Source organism: Gossypium arboreum, chromosome 10 (assembly GCF_025698485.1).
Source record: "Gossypium arboreum isolate Shixiya-1 chromosome 10, ASM2569848v2, whole genome shotgun sequence".
NCBI lineage: Eukaryota > Viridiplantae > Streptophyta > Magnoliopsida > Malvales > Malvaceae > Gossypium > Gossypium arboreum.
Window position 1 is genome coordinate 9,573,416 of NC_069079.1, and position 20,597 is coordinate 9,594,012.

The 20,597-nt window shown below is 33.9% G+C and overlaps 1 protein-coding gene across 2 annotated transcripts; it reads left to right on the forward strand.

The window, feature by feature from the left end:
* Nucleotides 1-17,715: 17,715 nt before the first annotated feature.
* Nucleotides 17,716-20,409, forward strand: LOC108488343 (coatomer subunit beta'-2-like). 2 transcript variants are annotated; one of them, XM_017792630.2, is made up of 10 exons: nucleotides 17,716-18,162; nucleotides 18,433-18,453; nucleotides 18,588-18,649; nucleotides 18,725-18,779; nucleotides 18,917-18,953; nucleotides 19,051-19,376; nucleotides 19,448-19,579; nucleotides 19,676-19,824; nucleotides 19,906-19,974; nucleotides 20,060-20,409. In XM_017792630.2, the coding sequence occupies exons 1-10, from the start codon at nucleotides 18,160-18,162 to the stop codon at nucleotides 20,136-20,138; spliced, it is 933 nt and encodes a 310-aa protein (XP_017648119.1). In that variant the 5' UTR covers nucleotides 17,716-18,159; the 3' UTR covers nucleotides 20,139-20,409. The 2 variants fall into 2 exon arrangements, with proteins under 2 accessions (XP_017648119.1, XP_052875577.1); XM_053019617.1 differs by lacking the exon at nucleotides 18,433-18,453.
* The last annotated feature ends 188 nt before the right edge of the window (nucleotides 20,410-20,597 follow it).

Here is a 20,597-nt window from a genome sequence, read left to right on the forward strand (position 1 = left end):
ATGATTCAAAACCCTATTAACAGTGTTAGGCTAAATCGGATATAGTTGGCATGCCATAGGATTGGAAGTGTTTAGGGATACTCCGAATGTGTGTCAATGAGACACTATATGTGTCGACTCATCATTATCGTTCAATTGTTCAAGAGGTACTCAGACTGACCGTTCAATTCAATGAAACACCGTATGATATCCCGTGTGTGGGTTGGATCCGTATCCGCCCGTGTCCGAGTTATGTTAGTAGGGTAAATAAAAGTATCAAGACAAATCTTCGATCGCTATTGATTATGTGGATGTGGATCGTTATATGATTATTAAAAGGTATCGAATGATATGAAATATATATAAAGAATTGCTTAATTACATTTAAGTGCTATAAGATGAAGACAAGAGATTAAGCTATTAAGATTATGAAAGTAAATGTTTTGAGTTACAATACAGATATACGGCTTATTATTGTTCTAAGCATTAGTTTATAGAAATACTACTGAGTGTATACTCAGCGTACGGTTTGTTTTCCGTGCACAGGATTAGGTACGAAAGAAAGTTAAGGACTCAGCATCCAAGCCAATCCCGAACTCAAAGTGGTGAAGTACCTTTCTTTTGGTAAAATGGCATGTACCTAGGCTGATAAGATTTTATTTTGTAAATGATAAGAATGAGCATGAAAGATGTTGAAACATGGTATGAAATATGCATATTTTGGAAGTTAAACTTACATGAGTTTGACTAGTATGATAATGCAGTATAATTTTTATATGAATTGTGATACATAATCCTTAAGAGGTATTGAAGTGAATGAATGAATATTTTCTAAGTTTGAATGACATAATTAATGATATTTGATTTAAGAACTATTAGTAAATGTTTGGGCGTGAATTAGATGTGTTTAGCATGTGAAAATAGCTTTAAAATGGTCAAAAATCATGTTTTCACACGGCCAAGTCACATGGGCGTGTGCTCAGGCCGTGTGGCTCTCTGTTTATGTCACACGGGCTGTCCCCACAGTCGTATGTGCAAGTCAGATCTGCCCATGGCCTGGCCCCATAGTCATGGGAACCCCACAGGCTGGCCACACGGCCATGTCCCAAGCCACACGGGCGTGTGCCATTATCTTCAAGGTAAAATTTCCAAAGTTACCGGTTTATTCCCGAATTACTTCTAAAGCATGTATTGGGCCCTGTAGACCCATTTTAGGGACTTTATAGTGTAATTTGAGAAGTTTCGATTTGGAATGCAAATTTATGACTCGATTTTGTATAAATGCTAGTGTATAAGTTCGGTAATACCTCGTAACCCTATTCTGGTGACGGTTTGAGGTTAGGGGGTGTTACATTTAATGTATGTAAATAAATATATAGTTTTCTTTAAAAATATTTGTGTATTTATATATATTAATTTTTTTTAGAATTAGGATTAAATTGAGAATATTTGTAAATTTTTAGGGTTAATTTATTAAAATTATAATTAACTTTATATAATATGTAATTAACTAAATTTGTTATTATACCGATTTTTCTAACTACTATGTCAGCTTGTTGTTCGTGATTTTAGCTGAAGTGATCATAATGACCGAACTATGTAAAGTTGGTGCTTAAATTGTAATTTTTTTATTTTGGGTGCCTAAAATGAAAATATTTTATAGCTGGGTGACTATCTATTTAGTTTACCTTAAAAAAACATATGTTTGAAATTAATAATAAAAGGTATGTATTTAAAAATAACATAGAATAAACAATGAAATGTATTGTAACACTCTGGTTCTAGTAGGTACTAGGTTTGGCGTATAGTCCTAAGGTAGTATGCTTGGTAAAGTAGGCTTTCCTCAAGTGCATCTTTCGACGTATAGAGCGGGCATGTATAGTTATGTGGTCAAGTTAATAAAGGTTCCTTGTCAGGTGGCTATGTTAGTTGGAATAAGATTAATGGCCAAGTAAAATGGTATCGAGAGTATGAGTTCAGGTCACGAATATAATAAGTTCGTTAACTGTGGTACTGTGCAAGTTAAGTTACAAGGTAAGTTGGTTAGGAACCAATTGACTGTGAACCTAATAATTAAAAGATAAGGTAATACTCAATTAGGTTTTTGAAAGTTACAGATTTTTTTATAAGACAATTCAGTAATGATGTGATGTTTTTCAAGTTCCCATAAGGACTTAGATTATAATAATGGATATTTAAGTTTGGGAAAAGGGGAGTTCTCTTCTTCTTTCTTAAAAAATATGGTTATCTAAGGTTTGAGGAATCGAAGACATTTCTTTAAACTAAAGTTGAGATCTCGAATTTTATCAGTGATTACCCCATGTCAAGGTAAGTTTTATGACTCTGCATGTTATGCTATGAAAGAGTAGTTCTGTAAAAGTGCATGAATAGTAAGATGAAGAAGTAAAACTTTGTATAGGGTTCATTTGGGTTTGAGATGTAACACCCCTAACCCGTATCCGTCGCCGGAATAAGGTTACGAGGTATTGCTGATCAATACACTTCATTTAACATACATTTATCAAACATAAAGCATTCATTCTCATAAATCATTCAACACAATCACATTGTCCCTTATAAGGGCCTACGAGGCCTTAAACATGGTTTATAAGTGGTTCGGGACTAAATCGATAACATATGAAAATTTTAGAAACATAGAAAAGTTTCAACCATACAAGGGTCACACGCCTGTGCGAACAGGTCGTGTGTTTCACATGGCTCCAGACACACACGTGTCTCAAGTCGTATGGAAACAGGGCATACATACTGACTTGGGTCACATGGCCAACCACATGCCCGTGTGTCTAGCCCGTGTGCCATTCGAAGTGGCCGCACACTCCCGTGTACCAGGCCGTGTGCTAAGCCATGCTAAAACTGTAGGGTATACTGACTTATGCAACACGGCCAAGTCACAAGCCCGTGTACTAGGCCGTATGCCAATTAGGGAGTATTCTGACTTGTACCATACGACTAGTCACACGCCCGTGTGTGAGACCATGTGCAGCATATTGACTTCAATTCAATTTCAGCACTAGGGGACACACGGCCGTATAACATGACCATGTGTCACACACGGCTAAGACACAGGCCCGTGTCTCTGCCCGTGTAGACAAAAATAGGCCATTTGCAAGGCCAATTTGCCACCCTTATTCATGTTCACCTAAGCAACCAAAATGGTACCATTTCATCATACAATTAGGCAGCCAAAATCATCAACCAAATACACAATTCATGCCATTATAATTTCATCTATTCCAAATCTCAAATCACTACCATTTACTAAGCCAAATACATGCCAGAACAATATCAATCTATATAGTTCAATTACCATAATTCACACTTACATAAATTCCTTATAAATAACCACACACCATCTAAAATCATACCTCATCAAAGCATTTCTCAAACATTTTATACTCCACAATCAATTAACCATTTAAGCAATTATAATACCATAACCACATTCATACCAAACATACCAAAATAAACCATCACTTATGGCTATATATACAAACCATAACGGCCTAATTTTCAGTGGTGTCGAAATGGTGATTTGAGATCACTAAATCCGACAAGTAAGATTGAACAAGATAGTAATATAATATTTATGAGTCAAGTAAGAATTTAGAAGAATTTGTGAATTGGTGAATTTGGTGAATTAAATGAATTTATTAGGTCAAATGGGTAAAAAACGAGGTATTGAGGCCTCAAATTTGAAAATCGAGCCATAAATATTTTTAGAAATATTTATGGAGTGTCATTAAGTTAGTATTAAAGTTTGGTTGAGAAATTTTAATGTTTGGGTAGTCAATTAAATATAAAGGACTAAATTGTAATAAATGCAAAATTTGCTAGAAGGATTAAATAGCTCAAGTGTTAAAAGAAAGAGGATCTAAACGGAAATTAAGCCTAAAAGTGAATAGGCTGGACAGCAAGGGCTAGAAAATCAGCAGAAAACTAAGGGAAATAAGGGCAAAATTGGAAATTTTACAATTTTAACATATAAAATAAGGACAAAATTGAAAAACATATAAAATAAGGACAAAATTGAAAAATCTAGAGATCTCTTCATATTTTCTCAGAAAAAATGCCATAGGAGGTCTGGAGAAAGCTTTTTTTTTCATATTTTTACATCATGTGAGTTTATGTTTTTATGAATTTTACGATTAGGTCCACTTATAGAATTCATTAGTTTTTGATTTTTTGGGTGAAATTGGAAGCTACCCTGGCTGAGTAAGAGAATTTTATGATGAATTATTATGAAATTTAAGTTCTAATTTCATATTAAAGTGGTTTTATTAAGTAATTTTAATAGAAAATGGTATTTAGGACCTAATTGTGAAAAAGTTGTGAATTAGAGGTTGGTGTTGAAATTAAGAATATAAAAGGTTGTGAAATAGTTTATAATGATAAAATAAAGTGTTAATTGAGAAAAATTAGTTCAATTGATGGGTGAATTGAGCAAGGACTAAATTGTAAAAATTATAAATTTTAGGGTTAAAGTGAATTTAAAAAGTTGAAGAGCATAAATTGTGAAATGAAATATAAATGAAATAAATACTAATGAGTGAAAATATTTTATATTATAGATCAAGAATCCAAAGACAAACGAGGAAAAGAAAAATTTGCGGAATAGTTCCTAGATTTCGAAATCTTCTACAAATCAGCCGAGTAAGTTCATATGGTTGAATGTACATGTTTATTTGTGAACAATTAAATGATATAATGTGTTATTATTTATGAATTTACTGTGGGATTGTGAAAATTATGTTAAAATGAAAGAATAAAGGTGGAAATTCAAATTAAGAAAAACACAGGATTGAGTATGTTCGTATCGTGACATGTAATGAATTGATGGATAAGACCATGGTTGATCCATGGAAAAGTGTGAAACGTAGGTATGGTATCATCTATACTGAGTTGAGAAACGTAGGTATGGTATTATCAAATCCATACTGAGTTAAGAAACGTAGGTATGGCATTTCCAATACCGAGTTGTAAAATGTAGGTATGGTATTTCAATGAGGAAAATCATACTGAGTTGTGAATCGTGGCACTGAGCAACGACGTACTTAATTTCGTAAGTCATTTCCTAATTTGATAATAAGTAATACAATAGGAGTGAACCAAATGAAAGAGATTGTATAGTTGTTAATGTTGAGCTCAACTATATGAAGTATTATAGCAGTGGTTATGAATGGCAGGGAATTTTAGTAAATGTTTTGTTATTGTTTGGAAATATTATGTTTGGTAAGCATTACTTTTAAACCTATGAACTTACTAAGCTTCGATAAGCTTACTTATGTGTGTTTGATATATTTAGGTAGATTGGATTAAAGGGAAGTTGGTAGATCGGATCATCACAACAAAGCTCACTATCCAGATCAATTCCGGTGGCTTTTGTTTTATGTTTAAAGATTTATATGGCATGTATAGAGTTTAAATGAAATGAAGTAAAGATGTTATAAACTAGTTAACAATATTTTGTACTAAAACAGATTTTGGTTAGTAGTAGTAGTTCGAATTTGAAAATTCACCATAAATTATGGAAATCAAATTAGAGGTTGAATAAGATATGAAATTGAAAATCCTATTGAATCTAGTTTCACATAGAAGAAACGTGTAAGCAAACGAATGTCATATTAGGAGATATTTGAATTTTTGTGAGACAATGTCAAAGTGATTTTGAGCTCCCCTGTTCTGACTTTGGAAAATCATTAAAAATTGTACAAAAATAATTATAGGTTATAATTTAAAATTCTTAATGAGTCTAGTTTCAAAAGAAACAAACGGGAACATCACCCAAATTCTAAACTATGAGATAATTAATTTTTAATAAAGAAAGGTCAAAATTGTCAAATAGAAGAATAAGGGTAACTTTGAAGAATAAACTGTACTTTTTGGCTAATCGATAAATTCTGAAAATTTTATGGTAGAATGATATATGAGTCTAGTTTCAAATTCATTTTACGGATCTTAATTTAGAATTTTTTAGCTTAAGATATAAATAATTTAGTGACTATGACTTTAGTGGACAACTTTGATGTGAATATAAGTAAATAATGAAATTTTTGTGTAATTATTTCGTAAACTTCGGTAACATCTTGTAACCCTGTTCCGGTGACGGATGTTGGTTAGGAGTGTTACAAAACATATACAATTTACAAGCCAAATCTCATAGCTATAATCTCAACCAAAATACCACATCTAGCCTATACATGCCATATGCCAAAAGTGTATAATTCAAAAGTACCAACTTAGATGTTTGACAGTGTGATGATATTCCCGACAACTTCCGGATCCGAGCTAGCCTTGATTCACTATAAACCATAGAAAAATAACACAAAGTAAGCTTCATAGCTTAGTAAGCTCGTATGATATAAACGTAACTAATCACAAATACAAATTCATCAATCTAAATATATTATCATGTACTTTAAGATTACTAACAAACCTTTCAATTGCTTATTCATAAGCTTATATACAAACTTTGTAACTTCTTTGATTTTAAGCTCATAATATACATGTACATACCTGTACCAATCCATAACAAGTTCATACATACATGGAACACATTAAGTGCCATACTCGATATCTCGCACACTAAGTGCCGTACATAGTTGAAGCTATCTCAAATCGCACACTAAGTGCCATATATATCTGAAACTATGTCGAATCACACACTAAGTGTCATATATAGCCGAAGCTATGTCGTATCGCACACTAAGTGCCATATATATCTGAAACTATGTCGAATCACACACTAAGTGTCATATATAGCCGAAGCTATGTCGTATCGCACACTAAGTGCCACAAATAACTGATTTGTCGTCGAACATATATGTAGTCTCGTATATACAATTTATGCAATATCAAGGCACTAACGCATAATTATTACAATGCTTAATACATACCAACTTACCTCGAATGCTAAAATAGCGAATCGAGTCGATTAGTCGATAACTTTATCTTTTCCCTGATCCAAGTCTGTATCCCACTTTTCTTGATCAAATTATATTCAAAATTAACTTATTCAATCATTTATTCATTCAATTTAGTCCAAAACATATATTTAGGCCTATTTACACATTAGCCCCTAAACTTTCACACTTTTAACAATTTAGTCCTCATTTCACAAAACACAAAATTCACATAATTCAACAAAACTCATGCTTGGCCGAATTATAAATGGGTCCCTAGCAGCCCAAAATTTTCATTTATTTCACATTTCAACCACTCAATTTGCACATTTCACATTTTAATCCCTATTATGCATTTTCATCAAAAATCACTTAACAAAACATATAAAACTATCATCAAGCTTTCATATTTCAACATTAAACATCTAAGAACTCAAAGATTCAACAATGGAAACTCTCAAAATCTTTAAAAGTTTCGAAATTAAAGGTACGGACTAGCTAGATTGAGCTGCAACGATTACAAAAACATAGAAATCATCAAAAATCGAGCTAAAACCATACTTTAGTCAAGCTAAGAGTTGCCCGAATATCTCAAGCCCTAAAATGGATTTCTTCATCCTTTTATTTTCGGCTGGAAAGATGATAATATGAACAAAATTTCTTTTTGTTTCATTAATATTAACATTATTTATCAAATACCAAAGTTAACATTAATTATTTAACATAAAAATCACTTAATGGTTGTCCAAACTTGTCCACTCACCATTAAAATAGTTTAATTACCATTTAAGGCCACCATATTTAGAAACCAAAGCTATTTGAGACTTTTAACTAATAGAACATGCATTTTACATTTTACGCGATTTAGTCCTTCTTCTCAAATTAAGCATTCAAACAATAAAATTTCTTTACGAAACTTTCACGTAATTAATCTATCATGCTATAAACATTATTAAAATAATAAAATAAATATTTTGACCTCAGATTTGTGGTCCTAAAACCACTATTCCGATTTGACTAAAAACAGGCTGTTACAACTCTCCCCCCTTAGGGATTTTCGTCTCCGAAAATCTTACCAGTGAATAGGTTCAAGTATTGTTTTCTCATAGCATCCTTGAGTTTCCATGTAGCTTCTTCAACCCCATGTCAATGCCATAATATTTTTACTAATGCGATTCTCTTATTTCTCGGCTCTTTAATCTCACGAGCTAAAATTCGAATCGGTTCTTTAGCATATGACAAATCAAATTAAATTTTAACCTCGGTCGGGGAAATGACATGTGACGGTTCAGATTGGTATCATCAAAGCATCGACACATGAAACACATTATGCATTTTCTCTAACTCAGATGGTAAAAACTGTCGATATGCCACTGGCCCAATTCGCTCGATAATCTCATACGGTTCAATGACTCTCGGACTAAATTTTCTTTTTCTGCTGAATCTGAGTATTTTCTTCCACGGTGAAACTTTTAAAAATACTTTATCTCTTATACGAAACTCAATATCTTTCAATTTCAAATCCGCGTACGATTGCTGTCGATCTGACGCAGCTTTCAAACTATCACGAATTATTTTCACTTTCTCTTTTGTTTCTCTGATCAGATCAATCCCATGAATCTTAATTTCGCTGAGCTCATTCCAATACAATAGTGTTCGACATTTATGACCGTATAGAGCTTCTTATGGTTCCATCTTTATACTCGATTGGAAGCTATTATTGTAAGCAAATGCAATCAACGGTAGATATTTCTCCCAACTACCTTCAAACTCAAGAATGCAACAACGCAACATATCCTCAAGTATTTGAATAACTCGTTTGGATTGACCATCCATTTACGGGTGAAATGCAGTGCTAGAATACAGTTTTGAACCTAAAGCTTCTTGTAATTTCTTCCAAAATTGCGAAGTAAATCTTGGATCTCTATCCGAAACAATCGATAGGGAACACCATATAATCTCACAATTTTAGAAATATACAACTTCGCTAATTTATCAAGTGAGAAATCTATACGTACCGGAATGAAATGAGCTGATTTTGTCAATCTATCAACAACAACCCAGATTACATCTTTCTTTTTTAGAGATAAGGGTAAACCCAATACGAAATCCATTGTTACTTTATCCCACTTCCACTCAGGAATCATAATAGGCTGTAATAAACCTGACGACACTTGATGCTCAGCTTTGACTTCATGACAAATCAAACATTTCGAAACAAATTCTGAAATATCTCGTTTCATACTGTGCCACCAATAAAGCTGTTTCAAATCGTTATACATTTTCATGCATCCCGGATGTACTGATAAACAACTACTGTGTGCTTCACTTAGAATCTTTCAAATGAGCTCAGAATTTCTTGGTACACATATTATGTCACAAAACATCAAATAGTCATTAGGCCCTATTGGAAACTCTGAATCAAAAGTCGACTCATACTGAGCTCGTTTTGCTTGCAATTTATTATCATATTTTTTAGCCTCACAAATCTCCTGTAGAAATAACAGTCTCACTTTCAACTCGACTACTATCAAACCATGGTCAGACAAAGCTAATTGTGTGTTCAAAGCACGCAAAGCAAATCATAACTTTCAACTTAAAGCATCAGCAACTACATTTGCTTTCCCCAGATGATAATCAATCACTAATTTACAGTCTTTTAGCAATTTTAACCATCACCGCTGTCGTAAATTCAAATTTTTCTGAGTCATCAGATATTTCAAGCTTTTTTGGTCGATATAAATATGACATTTCTCACCAAACAAGTAATGACGCCAAATTTTCAATGCAAACACTATCGCGGCTAACTCTAGATCATGCGTTAGATAATTCTTTTCATGCTGCTTCAACTGTCTCGAGGCATAAGCTACAACTTTGCCTTCCTGCATCAAAACACAACCCAGGCCATTTAACGATTCATCACTAAAAATTGCGAATCCTTTACCCGACTCAGGCTGAACTAATACTGGTGCCTTTGTCAATAATGCTTTCAACTGTTAGAAGTTCTACTAACACTTTTCTGACCACTCAAATTTAACATCTTTTTGAAGCAATCATGTTATCGGAGTTGCAATTATCGAGAAGCCTTTCACAAATCGTCCATAATAGCTAGCTAGTCCCAGAAAACTATGGACTTCAGATACATTTCTCAGAAGCTTAAATTTTACACGGGTCAACTCGGATACCCGCAGCTGAAACTATATATCCTAGAAAACCAACCTCTCATAGCCAAAACTCACATTTGCTGAACTTTGAAAACAACTGTTTATCTCTCAAAGTTTGTAACACGATTCTCAAATGCTTGGCATGCTCAGATTCATCACGAGAGTAAATTAAAATATCATTAATAAACACAACTACAAATCAGTCTAAGTACGACCTGAAAATCTGGTTCATCAAGTCCATAAAAATAGCAGGTGCATTTGTTAGTCCGAAAGGCATAACAAGAAATTCGTAGTATCCATACCTTGTTCTAAATGCAATCTTTGGCACATCTGAGTCTTTAACTTGCAATTGGTAATAACCCGATCTCAAATCAATTTTCGAAAACACTGTTGCCCCTTTTAACTAATGAAACAAATCATCTATTAATGGAAAAGGGTATTTATTCTTGATCATCACTTTGTTGAGCTATCGATAGTCTATACATATTCTCATTGTACCATCTTTCTTTTTCACAAATAACACTGGTGCACCCTCTAGAGAGAAACTCGGTCTAACAAAACATTTATCTATCAACTCTTGTAACTGAGCTTTCAATTCTTTTAATTCTGTCGGAGCCATTCTGTACGGAGCTATCGATATCGGTGTTGTTCCCGATACTAATTCAATTCCAAACTTAACCTCTCTGATAGGTGGTAAACCTGATAACTCTTCGGGAAATACATTTGGATATTCACACATAATTAGTACTAATTCAATCTTTGTTTCTGTTACTTTCGTATCAAGTACATAAGGACGATAAGCTTCACATACCTTTTGCACAAATCTCTGAGCTAACATAGACGAAATCACAACCGGTAAACTATTCAGATCATCAGATTCAATTCTAATAGTCTCATTATTCTGACATTTCAGTTCAATTGTCTTTCGTCTACAATTCACTATAGCATCATACATTGTCAACCAATCCATTCCCAGAATTATATTGAACTCATCAAATGGCAATAGTATCAAGTTAGCCAGAAAATAGTAACCCCGAGTCATTAAAGGACAGTTCTTGCATACTTTGTCAACTAAAACATACTTACCTAAGAGGTTCGATACTCTAATCACAAATTCAGTAGACTCTACAGGTAAAGTCTTACTAGATACTAAATTCATACATATATAAGAATGAGTTGATCCTAGATATATCGATGCAATCACATTAGTATCATAAAGAGTGAAAGTACCGATGATAATATCTAGAGATGATTCATCCTCCCGTGCATGAATAGCATAAGCTCGGGCACCTGCTTGTGCCTCAGACCTCACAGCAGAATCTCTCATCACACTTCTACTACTGGATACATTTCCCGTATTTCTTGGTCGTCTCTCTCTCATTGTCGTATTGCTCGATCTTGTATACTGAGATTTATCTTTTTCATTTAGCTCGGAACAATATATAATAAAATGATCTCACAAACCACAATTGTAACAAGCTCTATTATTATTTTTCAGCTAACAATCTCAAAAATGCTGTCTTCCACACTGTTGACACTTAGGTTTAAAATCTTTCACATTACCAATACTTGATACCGATGTAGCTTGAGCTTTTATTAGAATATCCCACTGAAGCTATCGATCTGTTAAAATAGTCTCTGGATCTCTTCAACGAGGACTGATAAGGTTTACTCATCGATCTTTTCCATATATCTCTAGCCTCTGATTCAGCTTTCTTCTTTTCTAGACTAAAGTCTTCAACTTTGCAAGCCCGTTCAACTAACATAACAAATTCTTTTACATCTAAAATCTCAACCAGAAGTTTAATATCTTCTTTCAGCCCATCAATAAACCCTTGCACATTATTTCTTTAGTAGACACATACTCACGAGCGTACTTGCTCAACCGTACAAATTCCCTCTCGTACTCGGTTACAGTCATGTGGCCTTGTTTCAATTCCAAAAACTCTTTATGCTTTTGATCAAGGAATCGCTGACTTATATATTTCTTTCGGAACTCCGTCTGAAATAATTCTTAGGTCACTCGTTCTCTCGGTACTACAAACACCAATGTATTCCACCAATGATATGCGGTATCTCTCAAAAGGGATATAGCACACTTTAAACATTCAGCTGGCATGCAAGAAAATTCATCAAATACTCGGATCATATTTTCAAGCCAAAACTCAGCTCTCTTAGGGTCATCATCAACATTAACTCTAAACTCTTCCACTCTGTGTTTACAGATTTTGTCAATAGAAGGTTTATTCAATCTTAAAAGCTCAACTCCTTGAGGAGCTACAGGTACAGGTTGAGGATTAGGAGGGGTGGCGGTTGTTGAGTAGCCGGGTTCATACGAATGTATTAAGTGAACCATTCGTTCATCATTTGGAATAAGGCTTCTTTAGCCTCCCCTCCCTGGCTACCTATCACAGGCCTAGAATCAGATGGTACTGTCCCTTGTGCTGGAGCAGGTGCATTACTCTCAACCTAATCGGCTATAGCTCGATTGGGATCTATTACTATACGAAAATACAGTTTAAAATGTCAAGAATCATCACACTATCTCAGTTTATATATATGACATGTATAGCTAGACTCACATACGCTACGTTAGTCCTAGAATCGACTAAATTGTAGCTCTGATACCAATAAATTGTAACTCCCCTAACCCGTATCCATAGCCGGAATAAGGTTACGAGGTATTACCAATTAACACTTCATTTAACATACATTTATCAAACATAAAGCATTCATTCTCATAAATCATTCAACACAATCACATTGTCCCTTATAAGGGCCTACGAGGCCTTAAATATGCTTTATAAGTGGTTCGGGACTAAACCAATAACATATGAAAATTTTGGAAACAAAGAAAAATTTCAACCATACAGGGGTCACACGCCCGTGTGAACAGGTTGTGCCCCTCACACGGCTCTAGACACGGCCGTGTCTCAGGCCTTGTGGAAACAGGGCTTACATACTAACTTGGGTTACACGGCCAATCACACGCCTGTGTGTCTATCCCGTGTGCCCTTCAAAGTGGCCACACATGCCCATGTGCCAGGCTGTGTGCTAGGCCGTGCCAAAACTGTAGAGTACTAACTTATGTAATACGACCAAGTCACACACCCGTGTGCTAGGCCGTGTGCCAATTAGGGAGTATTCTAACTTGTACCACACGGCTAGTCACAAGCCCGTATGTGAGACCGTATGGAGCATACTGACTTCAATTCAATTCATGACAAGGGGACACACGGCCATATAACATGACCGTGTGCCACATACGCCCGTGTCTCTGTCCGTGCGGACAAAAATAGGCCATTTGGAAGGCCAATTTGCTACCCTTATAAAGTGGTACCATTTCATCATACAATCAGGCAACCAAAATCATCAACCAAATGCACAATTCCTTCCATTATAATTTCATCTATTCCAAATCTCAAATTACTACTATTTACTAAGCCAAATACATGCCAAAACAATATCAATCTATATAGTTCAATTACCATAATTCATAGTCACATAACTTCCTTATAAATAACCGCACAACATATAAAATCATACATCATCATAGTATTTCTTAAACATTTTATACTTTACAATCAATTAACCATTTGGGCAACTATAATACCATAATCACATTCATACCAAACATACCAAAATAAACCATCACTCATGGCTATATATACAAACCAAAACATATACAATTTACAAGCCGAATCTCATGGCTATAATCTCAACCAAAATACCACATCTAGCCTATACGTGCCATATGCCAAAAGTGTATAATTCAAAAGTACCAACTTAGATGTTTGACAGTGTGATGATGTTCCCGACGACTTCCGGATTCGAATAGCCTTGATTCATTATAAAACATAGAAAAATAACACAAAATAAGCTTCATAGCTTAGTAAGCTAGTATGATATAAACTTAACTAATCACAAATACAACATTCATCAATCTAAATGTATTATCATGTACTTTAAGATTTCTAACAAACCTTTCAACTGTTTATTTATAAGCTTATATACAAACTTTATAATTTCTTCGATTTTAAGCTCATAATATACATGTACATACTTGTACCAATCCATAACACGTGCATACATACACGGAGTGTCGTTGAATACTCAATGTCTTACACACTAAGTGACATGCTCAATATCTAGCACACTAAGTGTCATACATAGTCGAAGCTATCTCAAATCAGACACTAAGTGCCATATATATTTGAAACTATGTCGAATCGCACACTAAGTGCCATATATAGCCGAAGCTATGTCGTATCGCACACAAAGTGCCACAAATAACCGATTTGTCGTCAAACATATATGTAGTCCTGTATATAGAATTTATGCAATATCAAGGCACTAAAACATAATTATTACAATGCTTAATACATACGAACTTACCTCGAATGCTAAAACAGCGGATCGAGTCGATTAGTCGATAACTTTATCTTTTCCCCGATCCAAGTTCGTATTCCATTTTTCTTGATCTAATTATATTCAAAATTAACTTATTCAATCATTTATTCATTCAATTTAGTCCAAAACATACATTTAGGCCTATTTACACATTAGCCCTTAAACTTTCACACTTTTAACAATTTAGTCCTTATTTCACAAAACACAAAATTCACATAATTCAACAAAACCCATGCTTGGCCGAATTATATATGGGTCCCTAGCAGCCCGAAAATTTCATTTATTTCACATTTCAACCACTCAATTTTCACATTTCACAATTTAATCCCTATTATGCATTTTCACCAAAAATCAGTTAAAAAAACATGTAAAACTATCATCAAGCTTTCATATTTCAACATTAAACATTAAAGAACTCATATATTCAACAATAGAAACTCTCAAAATATTTAACAATTTCAAAATTAAAGGTACGATACGGGCTAGCTAGATTTAGTTGCAACAATTACAAAAACATATAAATCATCAAAAATCGAGCTAAAATCATACCTTAATCAAGCTAAGAGTTGGCCGAATATCTCAAGCCCTAAAATGGCTTTCTTCATCCTTTTATTTTCTGTTGGAAAGATGATAATATGAACAAAATTTCTTTTTTTTTTTATTAATATTAACATTTTTTATCAAATACCAAAATTAACCTTAATTATTTAACATAAAAATCACTTAATGGTTGTCCAAAATTGTCTATTCACCATTCAAATGGTTTAATTACCATTTAAGGCCACTATATTTAGAAACCAAAGCTATTTGAGACTTTTAACTAATAGAACATGCATTTTACATTTTACGTAATTCAGCCATTCTTCTCGAATTAAGCATTCAAACAGTAAAATTTCTTTACGAAACTTTCACGTAATTAATCTATCTTGCTAAAATCCTTATTAAAATAATAAAATAAATATTTTTACCTCAGATTTGTGGTCCCGAAACCACTAATCCGATTTGACTAAAAACGGGTTGTTACATGAGATGATGGTAAGGTTATTCGAATGAGCTTTAACGGTGTTCCTCTATTTTATAAGCAGTGGTTGTTGTAGTATCTTGAAAAAGGTTGGACCTGAAGTTCAAACTGTTATCCCTAGTTGTCAGGTGAGTCTTTAAACTGATTCTTGCATGAATATTGTTCATATAAGATATCTCTATAGAAACTGATGAACGATGAAATCGAAGATAGAAAAGTATATTATGATGGTCATGCAACTATATGAATGATTGTTGAGGATAGATCACATGTTATCATATAGAATATGAGAAGTTTAGGTTTGGTCGTATATGTGTCTTAGATGTATGTTATGGGTATGCTTTATGAATAACAAGTTGTGGTTTTTAAAGATGAATGTGAATTGTGTCTCTACATGAAAAGTCTGTTAAGTGAGTCTGTATTTGTTCATCGCGGTGGAGTCTAAAGGGGTTTGTCGAGACTAAAAACACGGTATCTGATATGAAACTTGAAGAATGACACCTTTCGAAAGGAACTAAAGGACGATGATTACCTAATGGGGTTCTCTGTGTCTCCCAAGACTATGATGGGCAAACCTCTTATAACGTGGGTTTAGGCAAATCCATATCATAAACACATTAGGAAAGGAACGCCTTTGTGGCGAATTATGAAATGAACATCTTTATGGCACAATATAAAAAGAAAGCCTTTGTGGCGCAATATGAAAGGAACGCCTTTATGGCGAATCATGAAGGGATAGTCTCTATGGCGAACCCTGCAATGATAGCCTTTGTGGCAATAATTTGAGAGATAAGGTCTTGCGGCGCACTCTGAAGGAATAATTTATATGGATAATTCTAAAACAGTGCCCTTGTGGCGTATCACAATGAGGCTCTCAATGGTTTACCTTAAACAAATGATTCATGTGGCAGATTTTGTATTAAACTATTTTGGTGCGATCAGTATGGCTTGTAAGTGTGATTAGAAAGATAAAAAATGCACAATGTCTTCATGGGCTATGGTAAAATATTATCCAATTCCATGATTCGAATGTGAACAATGAAGTGGTGAAATGATGGCTTAACGTTACATATACAAGAGTAATAGTGTTTCGGTCGACTGGACATCTGTAAAGAAAATGGGTAAAGATTTATGAAAGATTAGATTGAAAAAGCTAAGTGGCATATTGAAGATGTTGATGGGTAAGTAATGAGTTTAGAGTAGAGCGTGATATTCATAGAGAATGATAAATGAAATTCTAATAGAAGTATTTGCTAGAAATAAGTTGAAAACCAGAATAATAAGAATGTCATAATAAATCTTTAGTAACAATGTGCAAGCATTGTGTAGGTAAAGGACATTTTCCTCACTAAGTTCTTACGAACTTATTTTTGTTTGCGATATGTTACAGGTAAGTTGATACGAGTCTGCACTAGGAGGGATGATGCTAGGACTACGCCAAGAAGTGGTGTATCGAGTCATTATGCATACAGAACGAGCTAGCAACACATTTAAACATGTTTTGGGGTATCTGTAATAGATTCGGTTTTAAAATAAGATATTGTTGCAATTTAATTACCCCGAGTTGAAGTTGTAATTACTCATTGTATTTACTGATGCATTTTAGTTTGAAATTTTGTAATTAAGTAAGTTGTAATTATCGGTAAATTGTATGAGTAGATTTTGCTTGTGCCTATATTCGTGTGATAATACCCAAGACCTGGTTAATCGGATTTGATTGAGGGCATTACACGTATAGTTTGTAACTAATTAATAATAATACATGCAATATATACAATATTAAAAAATAGATTAAATTATGAGTAAAATAAAATTTAAACACGAAAATACCATATTAATGCACTACGATTGTTTATCATGATCTTATCAATCTTTAGTTAACGTCGAGTTAACTTGTGACACAAAATGAATGTAATAAAGTATACAAATGTAATAAAATATGTATAATAAAATTAAGATGTACAAAATAAATTAAAATAAAGTTTTTATTGAGTGGTAAAATTGAAGTTTTATTAATAAAATTTGTATGGATTCAACTACTATCACATGTAATTTTTATTGATTTTAAAAAATAAAATTTTTCAAATAATGTAATTTATTTTAAATATAACAATATTTTCGTAATTTTGGTAATTGAAAATATTCACGTGGCAAAATGTTCTTTATTTTGGGTTAATGGCAAATAATACAAGATTTTAAAACTCATTTGGGAGCCTTGGAACAATCGAAATATAAGAGATCCAAAAACATGGGACTACTTGCTGCCTGCCGGTGGTGACTAAGGAAGCAAGGAACCCCCTTCTCTATTTATTCCTCTGTCATTTTCACGACGCCTGCTTCCCTGAAAGAACCCGATTTGCTCCTCCATTTTTTTTTTTTTTGTTTTATAACATGGTCAAAACAATGCACCTGTAAACTTAATCTTGACCGTTAATTCCAACGGACAAGATCGCATGGAATGACACTGCATAGAGGGAGACTGAAAAGTCTCTGGCGACTGTAAGATATTCTATAAAGGCATGGTCATTTTCCTTAATGGCAAAGCTTCCCCATACAATATATACGGTTATCGGCTTCTCCAATTCATATACTCTCAATCCGATTCATTGATTACAAGCAAGTATTTCAGTTTTTAAGCATATTTCTCTTTTACAACTTCAACAAAATGGTGAGACTTTAGTTTCGTATTTCCTATATTTCTTCTACTGAGTTTTAGGGTCTGTTAACTTTGTTTTATCCTAAATCAACATAAACAAATTATCAAGTACTATGACGTATAAATATATGTCTATGTATGATTAAACATAAAAGAATTCATTAATCATATGGATGAATTCTTAACAAAATTTAACTGAAATGTATGTTGGTCTTAACTTTTTAGTGATAATTTAATTTGTGTTTTTGCCTCTTTTTTGCATGACTATTTGGAATGAGGCAGGCCCACTCACTTAAATTTGAGGTATAGGACCAGTATAATCTTCTGTTTCTCCTTGTTTGGAATATAGATATACACTTAATTATGTAGATATAATGATATATATAAGATGAAGGTGATTTACTGATCAGTTTGATGGAAATTTATGTTTTGGGCAGAAAGAAATGGTTCAAACTTCAGAGAGGGTGAAATGTGTGGATCTACATCCATCCAAACCATGGTATTCATTGAAGTTTCTTATTACTTTCCAATTGCAATTTTCAAGGTTACTAAAGCTAGACAAATTTTGGTGCAGGATTTTAGCCGCTTTGTACTCCGGAAATGTCTGTATTTGGAACTACCACTCACAGGTAAGGCAATTCTATTGTTGTTCCCAGCTGACAGTACATATAGTTGATGAGGAAGAAAAACACAAGCTTGTTAAGCTTTTTTAACATTACAAGGATTTTTTATTTTTGTTAATACTAACTCGAATTTCCATCTGTAGAAAATAGAAAAGTCCTTCAAGGTCACTGAATCACCAGGTATATCTCTAATAAATATTCACATTTCTAGCAATTTTCTCTAGTTAGGGATATATAGTCTCTAACGTGCATGTAAATAAAAACGTGGGAATTGCAGTAAGATCAGCCAAGTTCCTAGTGCGTGAAAACTGGATTGTTGTTGGAGCTGATGATGGACATATTCATGTATACGACTATGATACAATGGAAATGATCAAAGACATCGAGGCACATACAGATTACATTAGGAGTCTGATTATTCATCCGACCCTTCCGTACGTGTTATCGTCATCGGATGACAAGCTTATAAAGCTATGGGACTGGGAGAAGGACTGGATTTGCAGTAAGGTGTTTGAGGGCCATCAACACTATGTGATGCAAGCTGCTTTCGATCCGAATGACCTCAACACTTTTGCAAGCGCATCACTTGATGGCACCATTAAGGTACGTAACAACAATTAGTTCTGAATCGAAATGTTCTGTTTATGTTGTCTGAAAATGTCCCCTATTTTCAGATTTGGAATATGGATTCTGGATCTCTAGATTTTACATTGGATGCTCATTCGAAAGGGATTAATTGCATTGAATACTTCATGGCCGATGATAAACCGTTTCTGATCAGTGGTTCTGATGATTACACTGCTAAGGTTTGTAACAAAAAGTTCTTAGTTACGGACACATGCATTTTCAGTTATAAATTGCAATCTGATCTCAACTATGGTATTGAATATGATGATCAATAGGTATGGGACTATGAAACCAAATGTTGTGTCCGAAAACTAGAAGGCCATACACATAATGTTACTGCAGCAAGTGTCCACCCACAGCTTCCCATTATAATTACTTGTTCGGAAGATGGAACTGTTCGTGTCTGGGACAAAACAAGTTACAGGTGAGTTTCTTTTGCCGTTAATAACTTTTGTTACATTCTAAGATCATATAACGTCTGAGAATTTCGAACCCGAACTTACAGGCTTGACAACACATTGGCATATGGTCTTGAAAGAGTCTGGACTGTTGCGTACATGAAAGACTCCAGCAAGTAAGTTTCATGAAATTGGTTTCTCTCATAGACTTGTCGAATTTATAGGCAATTGTTTCTGGCTCTGACCCCGGTTCTATAACAGAGTCGTGTTTGGGTGCGATAAAGGGACGATTGTGGTCAAAATTAGTGGCTCTAATGGCTCCGATTCTGCTGATGTTTGACGGCAAGGAGGCGTACTTGATTGCATTTTTTATCATCAGCTTGAAGATGCAAACTTATTTCACCGACTGGTTTCTATGTTTAGTGTGTGGGGCAACCAATAAAGGCTTCTTTGGTGTTGTAATTTATAGGCTCATATTTTAACCTGTTCTTCCTGTATTGTAATGCTATAAAATTCCAGGGAATAAAAGTCCTATTTTTGTATTAATATATAAAAAATAATAATGCAAAATATTGACGCAATGCAGTTCTTATATATATGTTATTTGGATATGTTACTTTCCCACTTTGTTTACAAAATGTATCCTTCAATTTCTTTGATTATGATTCCACCAAAAATTCCTTGCAATCCTGATAATCTTTTCTACAATTGGTCTTCGCTTGAGGATTAATTTATTGAGATCTTAGATAATTGTGGGTCAATTGACCTCAAAAAGAACTTTATTTTAAAGAATTATTTT